At 40.8% G+C, this 16,845-nt stretch overlaps 1 protein-coding gene across 4 annotated transcripts; it reads left to right on the top strand.

Annotated features, from left to right (window-relative positions):
• The first annotated feature begins 1,329 nt into the window (after positions 1–1,329).
• Positions 1,330–10,441, top strand: znf319b (zinc finger protein 319b). 4 transcript variants are annotated; one of them, XM_034686378.1, is made up of 4 exons: positions 1,444–1,778; positions 3,302–3,464; positions 4,067–5,442; positions 5,602–6,750. In XM_034686378.1, the coding sequence occupies exons 2-4, from the start codon at positions 3,460–3,462 to the stop codon at positions 5,919–5,921; spliced, it is 1,701 nt and encodes a 566-aa protein (XP_034542269.1). In that variant the 5' UTR covers positions 1,444–1,778; positions 3,302–3,459; the 3' UTR covers positions 5,922–6,750. The 4 variants fall into 4 exon arrangements, with proteins under 4 accessions (XP_034542266.1, XP_034542267.1, XP_034542269.1 ...); XM_034686375.1 differs by having other exon boundaries at positions 1,330–1,778; positions 4,067–10,441; XM_034686376.1 differs by having other exon boundaries at positions 1,424–1,771; positions 4,067–10,441.
• The last annotated feature ends 6,404 nt before the right edge of the window (positions 10,442–16,845 follow it).

Below are 16,845 nucleotides of genomic sequence, written 5' to 3'. Positions count from 1 at the left end.
CAATTAAAAAGGTTATATATCTTATCTTTGTTTACACCTCTACATACAGAGAATTACCTATGAGAATTACACATATATACATACGAGTTATATCATTTTAAATTAAGCAGTAAAGCAACTATCATTTCTTTCTGGATCTGCCATACTTATTAATAATAATAATAATAATAATAATAATAATAATAATAATAATAATAATAATATAAGAATTATCATAATAATTATTATGATAATTATTATTATTATTATTATTATTATTATTATTATTATTATAATAATTAATTAGTTCGTTTAATTTAATAATGATATACAACTAACAATAATTATAATAGAATAATAATAATGGTGTGTAATATTTATTAAGAATAAGAATAATGTTGACAATAATAATGATAATAATCATTATTCTAATTATCATTATCATTATAATCATAATAGTAATAGAATAGAATAGAATTTACTTCCAGTCTCGATTCACCTCTCTCACATTTTGTTGTATTTTTTAGTATAATTGGTAAAATGTACTATTTTTGTCATTCAGCTTTTTTGATTTGCATTTTTTTAGTATTTCCTTGTTTGCCACAAATTAGCAAATTATATATCAGTAATACAAAACGAACAAAGAGGAAAAAAATATAATAATATAATAATAATAATAATAATAATAATAATTAATAAATAATAATAATAAACAGTACAAGCAAAAATAAATACAAAAATAAGAAAACAAGGTAAATAAACAAAATTAAATAATAATACGTTTTTTTTTTAGATAACTTTAAAAAAGAACATATTTCTGCAGCCTCAAGTGGATTCTTGATGAACTGCAGTTTATAACACTTCTGCATGGGCTTCATAGTTTGAGACTGGAGGTTGCTGCTTTTTATTTACAGTCTATGGTCCCGACCCACACTTTGGGAACCCCTGGTTTAGAATCAGAATCAGAATCAGAAATTCTTTATTTATCCCAGGGTGAAATTGCTCCTATACACAATAATTACGAATTTCAAATAATATTAATAGAATAAAGTAATTAATAAGGTATAAATACAAATACAATGAATAATGATAATGAAAGTATGTACAGAAGACGAAATAAGCTATGTAGAAAATAAATCCATGGTTGAAGTCCTCGGAGATCAGGAAGAGGGCACTCTGGTGGTCTGTCTGGAGTCTGGGACGTGTTATTTTAAGAAACATGGTTTTGCTTTACTTTAAGTCTTCAAGGGCAATGTGAACACTGAGGTGATGAGCTGTGTTGAATAGAAATGTTTTACTAAGGCAATCATGTGTGTGTGGGAGTGTGTGCGTGCGTGCGTTTGTGTGCGTGTGTGTGTGTGTGTGTGTGTGTGTGTGTGTGTGTGTGTGTGTGTGTGTGTGTGTGTGTGTGTGTGTGTGTGTGTGTATGGCGGGTAGGGGGGGTGTATGCCGATGAACTCTTGGTGTATTCATGTTCCCGGGTGCGAGCAGCGGCTTCGGTGCTAGCCAGTGATAAAATGTCCTGAATGGCGGAGAGGGTCTCCTGTGAATTACATAGATGTGTTCGTGACATGCCCGTGGTCGTTGGCCGGTTTGGGAACACAAGGGGAGTTTTTTAACCTATTTGAATGGTCCACATATCCCATTTTCGGCCCCAGAAGCCCCGGTCCAGGAACAAGAGAGAAGACGAGCTGCGGATGTGCAGAGGGGCTATTTGTGGGAGAAGCTAACCTCCAGGACCGGACTACGGCCTGGCATCCTGCTGTGATCTGCTCCCCTCGGACAGCCCTCGGTGTGTGGTATGTTTAAAGGCTTCAGTCTTCCGTAAATGTGTCTCTGCAGGGCTGTTCGGTCGGCTATTGTATTAGCTCGATGCTGTTAGCATGTGGCTAACTGGCAGCTAGCTAATATGTCTCCAGTGTTTCAGTGATTTCTGCTTCAATACTAAAACCAGCACGAAGCGCCCTGATACTGTTATTCACTGCGAGGTTAGTGTGCTGCACATCTTTATCAGAGATCATGATACAAAACAAACACACTAAATACATGCATACATTACTTTTTCTTCAGTGTGTGTGTACGTGTGTGTGTGCGTGTGCGTGCGCAAACTCGCTGTGTGTATTCCTGGCTGATTTACATCTCTCAGTTCTGCTCGAACCTTTTCTAACTATAAGTGTTGTTTTCATTTACAACAGACTGTTTCTGCTGAGTTTAACTAGACAATCCATCACTGTCTGCTGGAGCTGATGTTTTAAAATGCAAAATAATAATCTATTGTATTTACTAGGGATGTAAGGATACACTCCACCCACGATTCGATTCAAATCCTTATTTTTGGTTCACGATACGATTCACTCATGATTGAACCTCAAAATTTAAATAACTATTATTTTATTTCAGCCCTCAGATATGGACAGTTGGGATATATATTTTATCTCTTATATTTCTTTGTAAACAAAGTCATCCTTTTTTTCATTTTTAAGGTGTGTTGTAACTCAAATAAAACCACTGCACACTAAAATCACAGTACAAAAATACCTTGTTGGAAAATTTCATAACAATTATACAGAAATGTAAAGTGAACGATTCCCAAATGAAAGTATGAAATATTTAAATAAATAAGGTCAATCTCTTTGAATTAGGGATGTCAATTTCAAGTATTTTCTGTGATCGATCTTTGGAAATGTTAACGATCAATTATCATTTAATCATTATTTCATTTCCCCCCCCTAAATCAAATGTTACTTCATGACACAGTGTATATTACTGATGGTATTAAACAGCTACAGATCAGATTCAGGTGTTCAAAATGTTAACACCCTGAATATCAACATGAGGAGCAGGCTTATAAATAATCTCTGTGGATGCATGGTCATAGAGTGAAAACTCAGACTACAACATGTGGATTACTGCAACAGGACAACTGAACAGGATCAGATTTCAGACTCGCAGTGTCCAGTTTTCAGTTCAGGCGCTCGTGGAGACCTGTCACTCAGCTGCAGCCCCCAGCTGAGCGTCTCCGCTGTGTGCAACACCTTTAACAGCTGATTCTGAAACATGCTTTAAACTTAAAACACCTCCAGTGATGAGACATTTTCTGAAGACCAGCTAAATGAAGCCACATTAATTCACTTTGAGGGACAGTGGAGGTCGCAGGTCTTTGGCATCTATATTTTGGGGGTCACAAGTCTTTGGCACCTATATTTTGTATTAGATCTATAGAGCAAAGGTTTTCTGTAGATCTGTCTCTGTAAGCCCAAAACAACTGTTATTGTCACTTCCTGTATTTTTGATACCTTTACTTCTCCATTCTTTATTGCAGATCCCACTGCAAGGCCGGGAATGGAGTGAAAGTAGGAGATTTCCCTCCATCTCTTCACACGCGTCTGATCTGGACCCAGCGTTGAGCTGTCTCTGTCATAAAGTCCTTTGCCGCTTCATTCAGAGCCCTTGCCAGATATTCAGAGCCGGTTTCCAGAGATGGAGTGAGTTTTCTTGTCCTGTTTTCTTAAAGCTGGGGTTGGTAATCAGATTTAGATCCACTTTTTATTATACTGGTTAAAATGATCTTTCTGTCCCGATGGTAATCAATACATAATGTGTTCTTAAAAAAGAGGTAAAAAAAGCTGCTATCTACAGCCGGAGTAAACCTGGGAAAACACCAACCAATCCCTGCCATCAGGAGCCAAATGATGAAACCAATCAAATCCCATCCTGCCGTTCTGCCCGCCTCCTGCAGAGCGTACATTTCATGTTTGTTTGTGTTTTTAACTTTCACTATGAGAATGTTTTGGTGTTTTCTTACCGCTGAGTGAGACATGAGTTGACGTAGTGCAAAACACAAACCATGTGCTGAGGACCGGTTTGGAATCAGTCACCATCATATGGTCGCGAATCAGCGGCACTCGTGCATGTGAGCGGGGGCGTCGTTTTGGAGGAGCTCCGAGGGGAGGGAGGGAGGGGTTAGACGGAGTACTGAGGAAATGCTACATTCAAATTCATGCTAGTTTTCTGTGACTACCAACCCCAGCTTTAACACTATCTGCAGCCTTTAGCCTGTCTCTGAAATAATCTCCCTTTCTCATAGCAGTTGGGCCACATCAGCCGCCAAGATGAATCCCTACAGCCGAGCCCGCATGGCTGAAACATGGCAGCAGCATGCTGTTGCGCCTCCTCAAGTTGTCCACACACTCCCTGCTGGAACTGAGAGTGCGTTAGGCTGCGCTGTGTACGGCATCGTTCTGCAGCCAGACGCTTCGTCCTTACAGCCGCAACAGAGCCAGCATGGACAGCACAGCCAACAGCACAACGGATCAAGTCAGCCGCATGGAGGTGGACCGCACAGTCAGCAGCACCCTGCCCAGGCCCAGCAGACCTCCCTACAGGTGGGGGCGGAGGGAGGGCACAAGTGTGGGGCCTGTGGACATGATATCTCACACCTGGCCAACCCGCATGAGCACCAGTGCATGGTGAGTCAGGACAGGTCATTCCAGTGTACACAGTGCTTGAAGATTTTCCACCAGGCGACAGACCTGCTGGAGCACCAGTGTGTCCAGGTGGAGCAGAAGCCATTTGTGTGTGGGGTGTGTAAGATGGGCTTCTCCCTGCTTACCTCTTTAGCCCAGCACCACACATCCCACAACAGCACCAACCCAATGAAATGCTCCATCTGTGAGAAGACGTACAGACCTGGTTCTTCTGGCAATGTCACACCCAACCAAAACATCCAGCAGTCCAGCACAGACCGAGCGTCGACCAGCAGCAGCTCGTCCATCCTTCCCTTTCCCTCAGCGCGAGACCGGCCGTATAAATGCTCCATCTGCCAGAAGGGCTTCAAGCATCTCTCCGAACTCACGCGGCACGAGCGGGTGCACACGGGAGAGAAGCCTTTCAAATGTGACACATGTGACAAGGCCTTCAGTCAGTCGTCACACCTGCAGCACCACCAGCGAACTCACAGCAGCGAACGCCCGTTCAAGTGTGCTGTTTGTGAAAAGAGCTTCAAGCACCGCTCCCACCTGGTGCGCCACATGTACGTTCACTCCGGTGAGCACTTGTTTAAATGCAACTTATGTGAGCTGCACTTCAAAGAGTCGTCGGAGCTTCTTCACCACCCCTGCCACCCACAGGGAACCCGCCCGTTCCGCTGCGCTACGTGCGGTAAGGGTTTCAAACGGCCGTCTGATCTCCGACAGCACGAGCGGACGCACTCCGAGGAGCGTCCCTTCCACTGCGACGAGTGTCAGATGAGCTTCAAGCAGCAGTACGCCCTGGTGCGCCACCGACGCACTCACAAAGACCCCACTGACCGGCCGTTCAAATGCAACCTGTGCGACAAAGGCTTCATGCAGCCCTCTCACCTCCTCTACCACCAGCACGTCCACGGTATGGACAACCTTTTCAAGTGCGCCTCATGCCAAAAGGAGTTCAGCCAGTCAGGAGAACTGCTCAGACACAAATGTGGTGAGTCGCCTAGCACCTCAGCCGACAAGCCGTACAAATGTGACGTCTGTGGTAAGGGCTACAAAAAGAGTTCAACGTTACAGCGTCATCAAAACTCTCACTGCCAAGAGAAGCCGCTTAAGTGTTCTCTTTGTGACCGCCGCTTCCTTTCTTCTTCAGAGTTTGTCCAGCACCGCTGCGACCCATCGCGGGAAAAGCCACTAAAATGCCCCGAGTGTGAGAAACGTTTCAAATATTCCTCTGACCTGAACCGGCACCGACGTGTGCACACGGGGGAGAAACCGTATGAGTGCAGCCACTGCAACAAGGGCTTTAAACAGCGAGAGCACCTGATAAAACACCAGAGCACACACTCCCGAGAAGGCCAGTTTAAGTGTGTGTGGTGCGGCGAGCGTTTCAGTGACTTGGGCTCTTTGCAGGATCACACAGTGCAGCACACGGCGGACGGAGGAGGTTACCCAGTCTCCCAGTGCATATAGACCCTCTCCCTTGGACAGACATTGAATAGAATAGAATAGAATAGAATAGAATGCCTTTATTGTCATTGCGTGACTTGCATACAATGTACAAAATTAGGAGGAGAGCAAAGAGCCGACGCACCCGTGCGCGCCGCCATCTTGAAAAAATGCCAAACCCCCTCTTGTTTGTCTTTTGGAGGCTGTTTATCGAGCCTAACTCTTCACGCTATTCTTCATTTAGTCGTGTTTTTTAATTTTGATACATGAAGATTGTGTTGTTTTACTAACCCGCCTAAACCCCGCTCACTCCTGAACTCAGAGTAGGCCTTTTTCGTGTCTGCGACCCTTTTCTCATTCTCACACGTTTCCCTCCTTTTTTTCCTCATGGCGGATAAAAGCAAAGAGTCCACAGCCTCTATCACTGGCATAATCCAAACAGGTATTATTTATGTGTGTGTTTGGTGAAGAGCACAGTATTGGTTGTACCAAATAAGTCAACGTCCTCATAATCTTACCGGGCCAGAAACTGTCTCGATGAATAGACTCTAATAAGGAGATCAGTCCCCCTCCTACTCTTTTTCATCCTCTCCTTGCTCCCCCTCTTCCCCTCATTCCACGATCAAGTGTCTTGATCAGGTGCTGTGGTCGGTACCACAATACCATGAGGAAGAAACACCTGGCTCCATAAACAAACCAAACAACTGATGATGACCCGTCAAACCCCTGATGATACCAGTCCGACCCTTCAGTGTAGCGTACGGATGGGTGAACAATTAAAGGAAGCATCATCACTAAGTCATGATTTCATCTTCGAGTAACCGCAGAACTGCCCCAGTGTGCAAGGCTGATTTATACGCAGCAGGGGCTGACGAGGGCATGAGCACCACATAGCCGAAACACTTGAGGGCAGTGTGGTCTCTCTGATAGCCTGTCGCCTGCTTCCGGTCCCGCTACGATCTGTTTCCTTTCACACAGAGATTCAGAGCGTGTTATGTTAATCTACAGCTGATACATGTTGCTGTTTATCATACAGACATGATTACATGAGGAATAGAGAGGAGGAGATGAAATACACGGACGATGAGCGGGGATCCTGGAAGTGCTGTAAATGCGGGAAACACAATGCCGCAGAGTGGACCAATCACAGGGCTTGCGGTTCGCGTCGATTCTACGCGTGGTTACATTTTGGAGGAGGTCCATGTCAGCTATGTGTGTAGGCCTCTGCGTAGGTACGGGAGCTACACGGACCTCTGGCGTAGGGTACGCCGTCGATTTGATGCAGAAGTATAAATCAGGCTTTAATTCTACCGATCTCTGGTATTCTACAGTAAGGGACAGAACTATTGATCCACTGATATCGGGTTTTCAATGATGATGATAATTAGAGAGTATGTTGGTCATTCCACACACATTACAATCTCATACATGTTTGTCTTAGACAGCAACATGTTTTAAATTGATCTTAAATTGATTCGATTCGAGGAAATTACTGATGTTTATTTTAGAAGCAAAATTAAACAGAATTATTCTACACACACATGTTTTTAATGAGCGGCCAACATAGACTATAAATAAAGGACGTAGTATCCGTGACGTCATCCATCTGTTTCTGAAGCGCTGTTTGGAAGCCAATTGTCGGTGGCAGCCATATTGGACATGCGGAACTCAACATAACTGCTGTGGAGTGATTGTGAGGTAAAGAGGCGGGCTTTGAGCCTCCTAGCTAACAGCTACAGTGTTCCCGTCTGTCAGTCAAGTCGGCTGTGCCTCTCATAATGGAAAACTTGTAATCTTAATATCTTTGAAATTGCCGCGGTATGAATAAATCTGAAGAGTGTTTCCAGATTTGATCAGAGGTGTTCCTTTGTGTTGATCCAGTAAGTGTAAGAGTGATTCACAGCTTCATAGTCACGAGCTTAATTACCCATCATGCCCCGGTGACAGGGACATTGAAAACTAAAAAGGCGGACTCCCATCAAAGTAGAAATCTATCCAGCACTTCCTTCAGTGCACTGACGTGGACTCTGCATTTGTTATTCTCTCCACATACTTATTTGACGTCTCCTTTAATGTTCCACCCATCTGTACACAGAGAGACTCCTTCTCCTTCAGTATCGTCGGACTTTCTGAAACGTTTAAACATCAGCCTGTACATATTGTGATGGCGTGAGAAGACTCTGCCACACGAGCTGGAAATGTCAGAGTGTGTATTTCTTAAAAACCAGTATATAAGAATAGTTTTTGTATTCTTGCTACTTTTTAACATGTAAACATTTTGCCATAATATGCTCTCTTGTTGTTTTTGTAGTTCATGTAGTGATTGTATCGATATGTTGCAGGCGGCGTCCTGCAGCCGTGTGTGTGTGTGTGAATGTAAATGGTAATCTGTCAAACAGGAAACTTCTGTCTGTTTAACATTTTCCATGTTTGAAGGAAATATTAATCCTGTTTTTATGTTCCATGTTGCTCACGGCTGACCTCGAGTTAGTCAGTGCAGGTTTATGTGAGAGTGAGTGACGCGTTCCTCTTTGGGCGCCTGGAGCACACGTTTGTTTACATGTAAGCTGTGGTAACCCTTGTTTTTATTTATCTGCAAACCCCTCTCCCTCTCCACCGTTCCCCTTCTTTCTCTCTTGATTGTTAGTTTGAGTGCAGTTAAGAGGTGTTGAATACAGAAGAGGAGGCCAAAGGAGATAGAAGTTACATATCTATCTTTTTCTTTTAGCCTTAAAATGAGACCACGGTGCCGCTTTGCCTCTTCCTCCTCCTCCTCCTCCTCCTGTACTCTCTGTATCTGCCCGTCCTCAGAATCATCATCATCATCATCCTCGATGAGATGATCGGTTCAGTCAAACATCACTCCTGAATCTGGAAACATAAGACTGGGCAGGCATCTTTAACACATGCTTATACATCTTTTTATTGATTTTCTTAAAAATACATATTTATGTTCTTTGGTGAGGAGACCAGAACCTGGGGTCAGTTGGTTTTATGTTCTCAGAGTTTTATTCACTATCATAGTTAACAGTTATTCCTGAAGACAAAACAAAGAAGATGCTACTCCTATGAAAAGAGAAGTCATGTAACAGTCGAATATCAAGAAAAAAACAAAACAGAACAGTGATGGAGGGTTCCAATTAGGGCTGGGCGACAATTCGATAAAGATAATGATGTAAATTTTCTCAATATAAATATGACAAATGTTCGACACAAATTTGATATATTTAAACATGTAATTACAGCTCCCAACCACTGGGAAGGGAGGGGGCGCTAGTGAGCCTTAAACGCTAGTTCCCACCGAACATTAGACAGAAGAAGAAGACGGCATTGAGCAGCCAATCATGTCGCGGGATGAGAGGTAGGCGGGGCTTAAAGACGTTTGGAGCAGAATGTAAACAGCTGAAACGAGCGACACTGAAGAAAACTGAAAACCTAGCAGCTCAAAGCAGAGTCGTTAGTCTGACACTGAGTCGACTCTGAGTTAACTATTAACTTCATACACTTCATTAAATCTACTTTCAGGATGTGGGTAAATAAATGTGATTATGAAAATGATCTCACCCTGAGAAAATAAGAATCTACAAACTAAAATGTCACGAAAATCTCATCTTCCATTAAAGACCTGCTTCCTGTTAGCAGCGTCAGAAATGATGGATTCAAGAAGTTCATCAGAAACTAAATCCAGATACAAACTAACAAACTGTCTTCAACTTTCACTCAGGAGCAAAAATTCACCTTTAAATTTAAATAAAATAATGATTTGATATTTATCCTGATAATTATGGATATCGACTGATATGAAAAAGGTTAGCGTGATATCTTTTTTAATATTGCCCAGCTCTACTTCAAATCACTAAAAGTGCTTCAAATTCCAATTCCAAAGTGATGCCATCACAACGTTAGATATCTATAATAATCAGGATGATCCAGGCTCAATGAAAAGACCTCACTGCAGACTTTAAACGTATTGATTATTATACACACGAGTCAGAAAAGAGCCCGACCCAGCTTCACTTGTTCTGTTTTTATCGGTGAGGCTGACGTCTTGGAGGGCGTTGTGTAACAATGAGTGGTTCAGAGGATAGCAAAGTGAAAAAACATGCCGTCTCTTCTTACACTTTTATTATTTGTGTCATCCCATATTCAACAGGTACTCTGAGAAAGAAGGAGGACACTCTTATGAAACATAAATGATATAAATTAAACGTTCGGTCCGGCGCCCTCATGACCTCCTCTCCCTGTTTTTGGTTGCAATCCATCCGCCTGTCCGCCCCCGGTTTCTCTATCTCTGCATGCTTGCTGTGTTAGTTCCTGTGTTCAGTCCCTGGGAACAGGTGACTTCTTTCCCTCCTCACAAAAGCATCCCCCTCCCCCTCCCCCTCCCCCCCTTTTTCAAATTGTGAGTAGTTTGTATGGATGATGTTAAAAAGAAGAAAAGATGGCGACATGTAGTATGTGTACATTCTTGATAAAGTTTTCTGTATGTGTAGCTGTCAATTACACACATCACTAACAAATAAAACTTTTTTTACAACCTTGAACTTGTCCTACGGTTATTATAAATCAACCACAGCTAGAACACACAACATTTGATGATGTGCTTTTATTTTTGGATGAACCTTCTAAATCCATCCCTGCCTTAATCAGAACTATTAACTAATAAAGCATTTTCTCTGGGTATAAGATCAATTATGATAACCCCTGGCATTACCAATAGGAAAAAAAGCTGTGTTCTCAGTTTGTCACAGTATCTACCTTTTAATGTAGCTAAATATTTGGGAATTATTATCCCACCTAAACTTCCTGACTTAAATAGATTCATTTTTACCTGTTGTTACTTAAAGGTGCTGTGAGGAACTTTTGTTTCGTATCGATTCTGGCGCCCCCTTGTGGACAAAGTGATACCTCTTATCTCTTGTCCTATTCATGCAAGGTAGTGTTTTCAACAAAAGCCTCATCCTGTTGTGTTCAACAGTCAACTTTATCAGGCAATGTGATTATTTTCCATGAAAACAGTCCAATAAAGGCTGTTTCTCAAGCAAGATGTCCATCATCATGGTCTGACACCTACCCCCCCAGGGCGGTTTCAGGCATTAAAAATTACAACAGAGAAGGTGTCAGTGTCGCTGCTGATGGACTTGTTTGCTATTGAAGGTCATAAAGAGGCATCAGTATCATTTTTAGTCTGTTTCTCAGTCAGTTCAAAACTCCTCACAGGGCCTTTAAGTCAGATCTTCAGAGGTGGATGAATCTACCAGTGTCCTTACTAGGCCCGGATTGCATTATTAAAATGAATATCCTTCCTCGCTTATTGTACCCAATGCAGATGTTACCTACATGCATTCTCAAAGATGTTTCATTCAATACATACCGCTATTCAGAGATTTGTTTAAAAAAATAAACGTCCAAAAATGAAACTGCAAAAGCTTCAAGCTCCCATAAATAGAGTTGGATTAGCCTTACCCAACCTGCTGTACTGTCACTGGGTATCACAGCAGAGATTTGTTACAGAATGGGTTAATGAGGGACAGTTTTGCTTTTCTTGGAAACTATTTCAGAAAGTTGCAGAATGAAATGAAAGTTTTTTTTATAGTTAACAATGTGTTTACGTCTTTGAAGTGCATACAGGAATATCTAGGACTAGGCCAATAATCCTGACTTTGACTGTAGCTGTACAGATGTGGGGTTCACTGAATGGAAATCTGCTGGTACCCTAAAAATATACGATATGTATCTGGGCGACACACTAAAGTCCTTTCAGCATTTACAGGAAGAGTTTCATCTTCCTCACAAACACTTTTAAACAACTTTTACATGAGTCTGGTTCTGCTGGAGGTTTCTGCCTGTTAAAGGTGACATATCATGCTTTTTTCATCAATATATATTGGTCTAAGAGGTCCCCAAAACATGTCTTTAAAGTTTATGCTCAAAAAAAAAATTTGAAATCAGATTTTGGTCTGCCTGAAAAGTCCTCTTCTTCAGTCCTCATCAGAACACTCTTTTTTCCCTCTGACCACGACCCCTCCGGAAGTGGATGTGCCTCGGCTCTCCGGCACGTTGATCTAATGTTTACATGTTGGCTGAATATACACGGCTGCTCAGAGATCACGTTACTTCAACCCTCTGAATCTGATCCAGAATCTGATCCTGACGGAGAGGCGCCTGTAGGACCTTTCTGAACGATTGGTCATAGATTTAGTGTTTCTTGTTGTTTTATTTATCATGTAGACGTGTGTCTTGGTACACAGCTACGAACATGTAGCTATGTGGCTATGCTAACTAGCGCTAGCACTTATCCATGATAAATAAAAATCATCCACTAGATCTTCAAATCTGCAGACTTGGGGAGTAAAACCGACCTTTGTGTTTATTAAGACAGCCTACAACTAGCATGCCTCCCTCCTAAGCTCCTTGTTAGCACACATTTGTGCAGGGAATGAAAAACGGAGGAGGGATTCAGTATTATTTTATACAGTCTATGGGCTGAACAAGCTCCGAGCTCTGACTCCGTGACAGACTGGATATTGTTGTTACGTAACAAAAACAAGGAAGTCTGAAACGACTCGTTTTAGAAACATTTACAGAAAGGTGGAGAAATCAGAACAGGGGCAGAATGGATTCTTTTCATTCTCGGGGGGTTTGTAGACATGCCAGGGAAACATATTTCAGGTAAAGAACCATTAAAAAGTCAATTTTGCATGATATGTCACCTTTAACGGAACTTTAGACATAGAGCCTTCAGTATCCAACCAAAGGGATGCAGAGTCTTTACTCATCCAGTGGGATATGGTGCATAGATGAGCACTCAACTGGTGCTTCTGAATGTCTGGCAAATCCAGCCCACCCTTTGAGGATGAGAGACGTAGTGTTGCTATCTTAAGACGTGCCTTCTTTTTGGCCCATATAAATGAACTAAACCAGCTGTTAAAATCATTTAGAATTTTATGAGAGAAAAGGACCGGGATCATTTGAATTGGATATAGCAGCCTAGGAAGAATATTCATCTTCAGCAAGGCAATACGACCCAACCAGGAGACAGGAAGGGCGTTCCACCTTTCCAAATCCAATCTTATACATTCAAATAGGGGGACAAAATTTGTTCTATACATATGAGCAAAATCTGCCGTTACATTTATTCCCAAGTATACAAACCCTGCAGGAGACCATCTAAAGGGGAAGGGGGAAGGAGTTTGGGGTTTCTGTCCTAACCCACCAAGTGGCATTACTTCTGACTGATTAAAGTTTTAAAATACAGCAGATATAGCTGAGGAAATATGATTTGTACCTTGTGGTTATTTAACCCAAGTTTAGTGAGGTAAGGTAAACAAAGTACAGTTATTTAAAGATTTTAAAGGGTCATTTGTGTAATGATGAGGGTGCAGTTGTAACAATTTCTGTGCAACAATGCCATACTATTGTCTTTTTTCTTGTTGTTACACTCACACTGCAATTTTCTCTTCCCGATAATCTAACTTATCAATGCATAAGGAGAGAGTGTACATAGTTTATATTTGTTATATTTCATTTTTACCTTTAATATGATTCTATTTTAACACTGTAAGTGCATTGTCGATTCCTGTCAATTGTTGTAAGCTGCTGTAACAAAACAATTTTCCCTAATGGGGATCAATAAAAGTATCTTTTCTTATCTTATCTTATCTTTTTGCAGGGGTTCCCAAAGTTTGGGTCAGGACCCCTTGGGGGGTCGCAAGACACAAATGGGGGGGTCATGAGATGTCTTCCAGATTCTTCTTTTAATCTAAAAAAAAAGTACATTTTACCAATTATAGTTAAAAAATGTTGACTAGAATAGTAGCTAAACTTGAAATAAAATCTTGAAAATAGAAAGTGTAATGAGTTTTCTGCCTTTCTTTGTTTCCAGATGACTCCTAAGTTTAGGGTTAGTGAACAGTTAATTATCAAAAGCATCAGTAGCAGCAGGTTCATTCATAACAGCACAGGAAACACAGACACAGTTAAGCCAATTTTCTGCATTCCAGCAACATGAAGCCACGTTAAATCACTCTGAGGGACAGTGGAGGTCACGAGTCTTTGGCACCTATTTTGGGGGTTGCGGGCTGAAAAGTTTTGGAACCAATGTCTCATTGTGCAGTATTGTTTTCATGGGGCTGAGTCTCCCCCCTTACAAACAGAGGTTGTTGAGTCAAACGTACAGTCTGTCATGTCAGATCTTGTAGCAGCATGTTAGAGAGTCTGGTGAGGGGTAGGTGGGCCTCATTATAATCTCTGCTCAGGGCCCCACCTTGGCCATACACCTCTCTTACATCCGCCCCACTTGGGGGCTTTTAAAAAAAACAAATTATTAAACATTTCATGCAAATGTACAAATGTAAGGAAAAAATACAAAATTACATTCTGTATAGAACTGCCAAGGGAAACAGCTGCCATGACAATAATTAACAGTACATCATTATGTAATATAGAAATGAATGACAATGTCTTTAAGTGCAGTTAATTAGGTCTGGACTTAATATAAGAAGAAATAAAATAGATAAACAATTAATTAAAGAAAAATACAAGGGCATATCAGTTTTTAGTTTACAAATCATTGGGAAAGTTTCTTCAAAATATCCAAACTGTTTGTGTTATTTTTTACTAATTTTAAGGACTTGAGGTAAAATTTAAATTCATTCAAAAAAAAAGATCAAATTTGGGGATGACTTTAAAAGTCTATTTTTGTGTATAAAGAATTTAGCTAGACACAGAGTCACATTAATGTAGAGTTCATCATTTTTGATGTTTAAAATTATACCAAACATCACATCGTCTCTGGAGACAGAAGGTGGAAGTGTTGAGACTTCCTCTCCATCCATTTGTGTATTTCAACCCAAAACACACGAGGCACATTACATGAGAAAAATACATGGTCCGTGGTTTCTATGTCATTTTTGTAAAATGAACAAACGTTGTCATTCATATAGAAACACAGTCTAAGAAGTTCTTTAGAGGGATAAATGTTATTTATAATTGTGAAATGTGTTTCTTTGGTTTTAGGAGTATAGAGAGTTTGAAATACAAGGATCTCAATTTTCATCAGATTTATGTAATGTGTCATTTTTGTTTTGTTTTCCTGGGAATGATTTTTCAGTAAAATATTTTCTTACAGAGGAATTGTTACACTTTTTTTATCCCAGTTTAAATTGCCTTGGATTGAAAGTGGAGCCAATTGCGGTTGGATAGTCTGATGTGCCATTATATTTTTTTGTCAGAAAGACAAATTCTTGAGGAATAGCTTTCTTTAGTTTATCAAAACCTGCTTTCAATGTTACAATGTTACAATGTCATTTAGCAGACCCTTTTATCCAACTACATACGAGAACAAAAACAACACAAGCAAAGATCTAGACAAGAGGAAACAAGATCAGTAAGAGTAACAAAGTGCTTCAAGTCCATTTGGGTGCAGGTACTGCCAAGCAGTGTAAAGGCAATGCACAAAAATAAATAAGGAATTTTTTTTTTTTTTTTTTGTAAAATAAGGAACATCTTATTTTACAAAAAAAAAAAATCCTTATTGGTTAAAGTTGTGTTTAGTGCAGAATTGCTCATAATCCAATAAATTATCCATCAAGTCCACCACGGACCAGATACTTCTCCTAAACCAATCTTCAAAAAAATAAAGATTTTTTTCTGTACAGTATATATCTATTATTCCAGAGTCGTGTCAGATTTTGGAGCAGCATGTTAGAGCAGGGGTTCCCAAACTTTTCAGCCCGGGACCCCCAAAATAGGAGCTGCATATCTCAGCAGAGATTATATGGAATTATAATCTCTGCCGAGGGCCCCACTTTGCCCCCATTACCACAGCCAACCCTACAAGACCCCCACTGTCCCTCAGAGTGATTTACTGTGTCTTCATTTAGCTGGTCTGCAGAAAACGACCCTACCTATATGAGCATGTGTCTGTGTTTCCTGTGCTGTTATGAATGAACCTGCTGCTACTGATGCTTTTGATAATTAACTGTTCACTAACCCTAAATTTAGGAGTCATCTGACAAAAGAAAGCCTGAAAACTCATTACAGTTTCTATTTTCAAGGTTTTATTTCAAGTTTAGCATCTATTTTAGTCGATATTTTCTTACTATAATTGGTAAAATGTGCTATTTTTAGATTAAAAGAAAAATCTGGAAGACATCTCATGACCCCCCATTTGTGTCTTGCGAACCCCCAGGGGATCCTGACCCACACTTTGGGAACCCCTGTGTTTGAGAGTCTGGTGAGGGGTAGGTGGGCCTCATTATAATCTCTGCTGAGGGCCCCACTTTGGCCCCATCACCACAGCCAACCCTACAAAATATAACATTGCTGCTATAATACTGGTTTATTAAACAAAAACATATGCTTAAAACTACCCTGGTTAACTGACTCAAATCTAAGGTACATATCAATATATATATATATTTTTTTACAATTTCTCCAAATGTTAACTGCACAATATTGACCTTCAGACTGTCAACCTCTTTAAACAAGATTATTTGAAGCCAAGGCTGTTTTCGAAACGGCCTGCTACATACTACCTACCAATGTAGTAGGCAGTAGGTACTGCCTACTACATACTCAGTTGAATTTAGACTGTAGTATGAGTGTTCTGTTGGATCTGTGTTGCAGTACGCTGGGCCAGACGTCACTGAATTTCTCATTTCTGAAAGTGGAAGTAAAGGACGACCGAGCTGATAGAGACTGCTTCTTTAGCATCACTTATGATTTCAAAAGTTAAGAAGTGGTTTATATGGAATTTAATCATTTTCACAGCACCTAAAAACTGAGTGCCCCCGTCAAAAAAGAAGAGAAAAGAAAAAGTAGAACGAGCGCTGTGCATTGTGGGAAACAGTACTCGAGGCAGACTGGTCTGATGCATACTGTGAGTAGACATCTGGGTAGTTTTGGCATACTGCAGATTTTGCTCTTTTTCACATACTACATACTG

This window comes from Notolabrus celidotus, chromosome 6 (assembly GCF_009762535.1).
Source record: "Notolabrus celidotus isolate fNotCel1 chromosome 6, fNotCel1.pri, whole genome shotgun sequence".
NCBI classification, from domain to species: domain Eukaryota; kingdom Metazoa; phylum Chordata; class Actinopteri; order Labriformes; family Labridae; genus Notolabrus; species Notolabrus celidotus.
The sequence above is the reverse complement of the archived record's forward strand: the minus strand, read 5'-3'. Positions and strand labels throughout refer to the sequence as shown.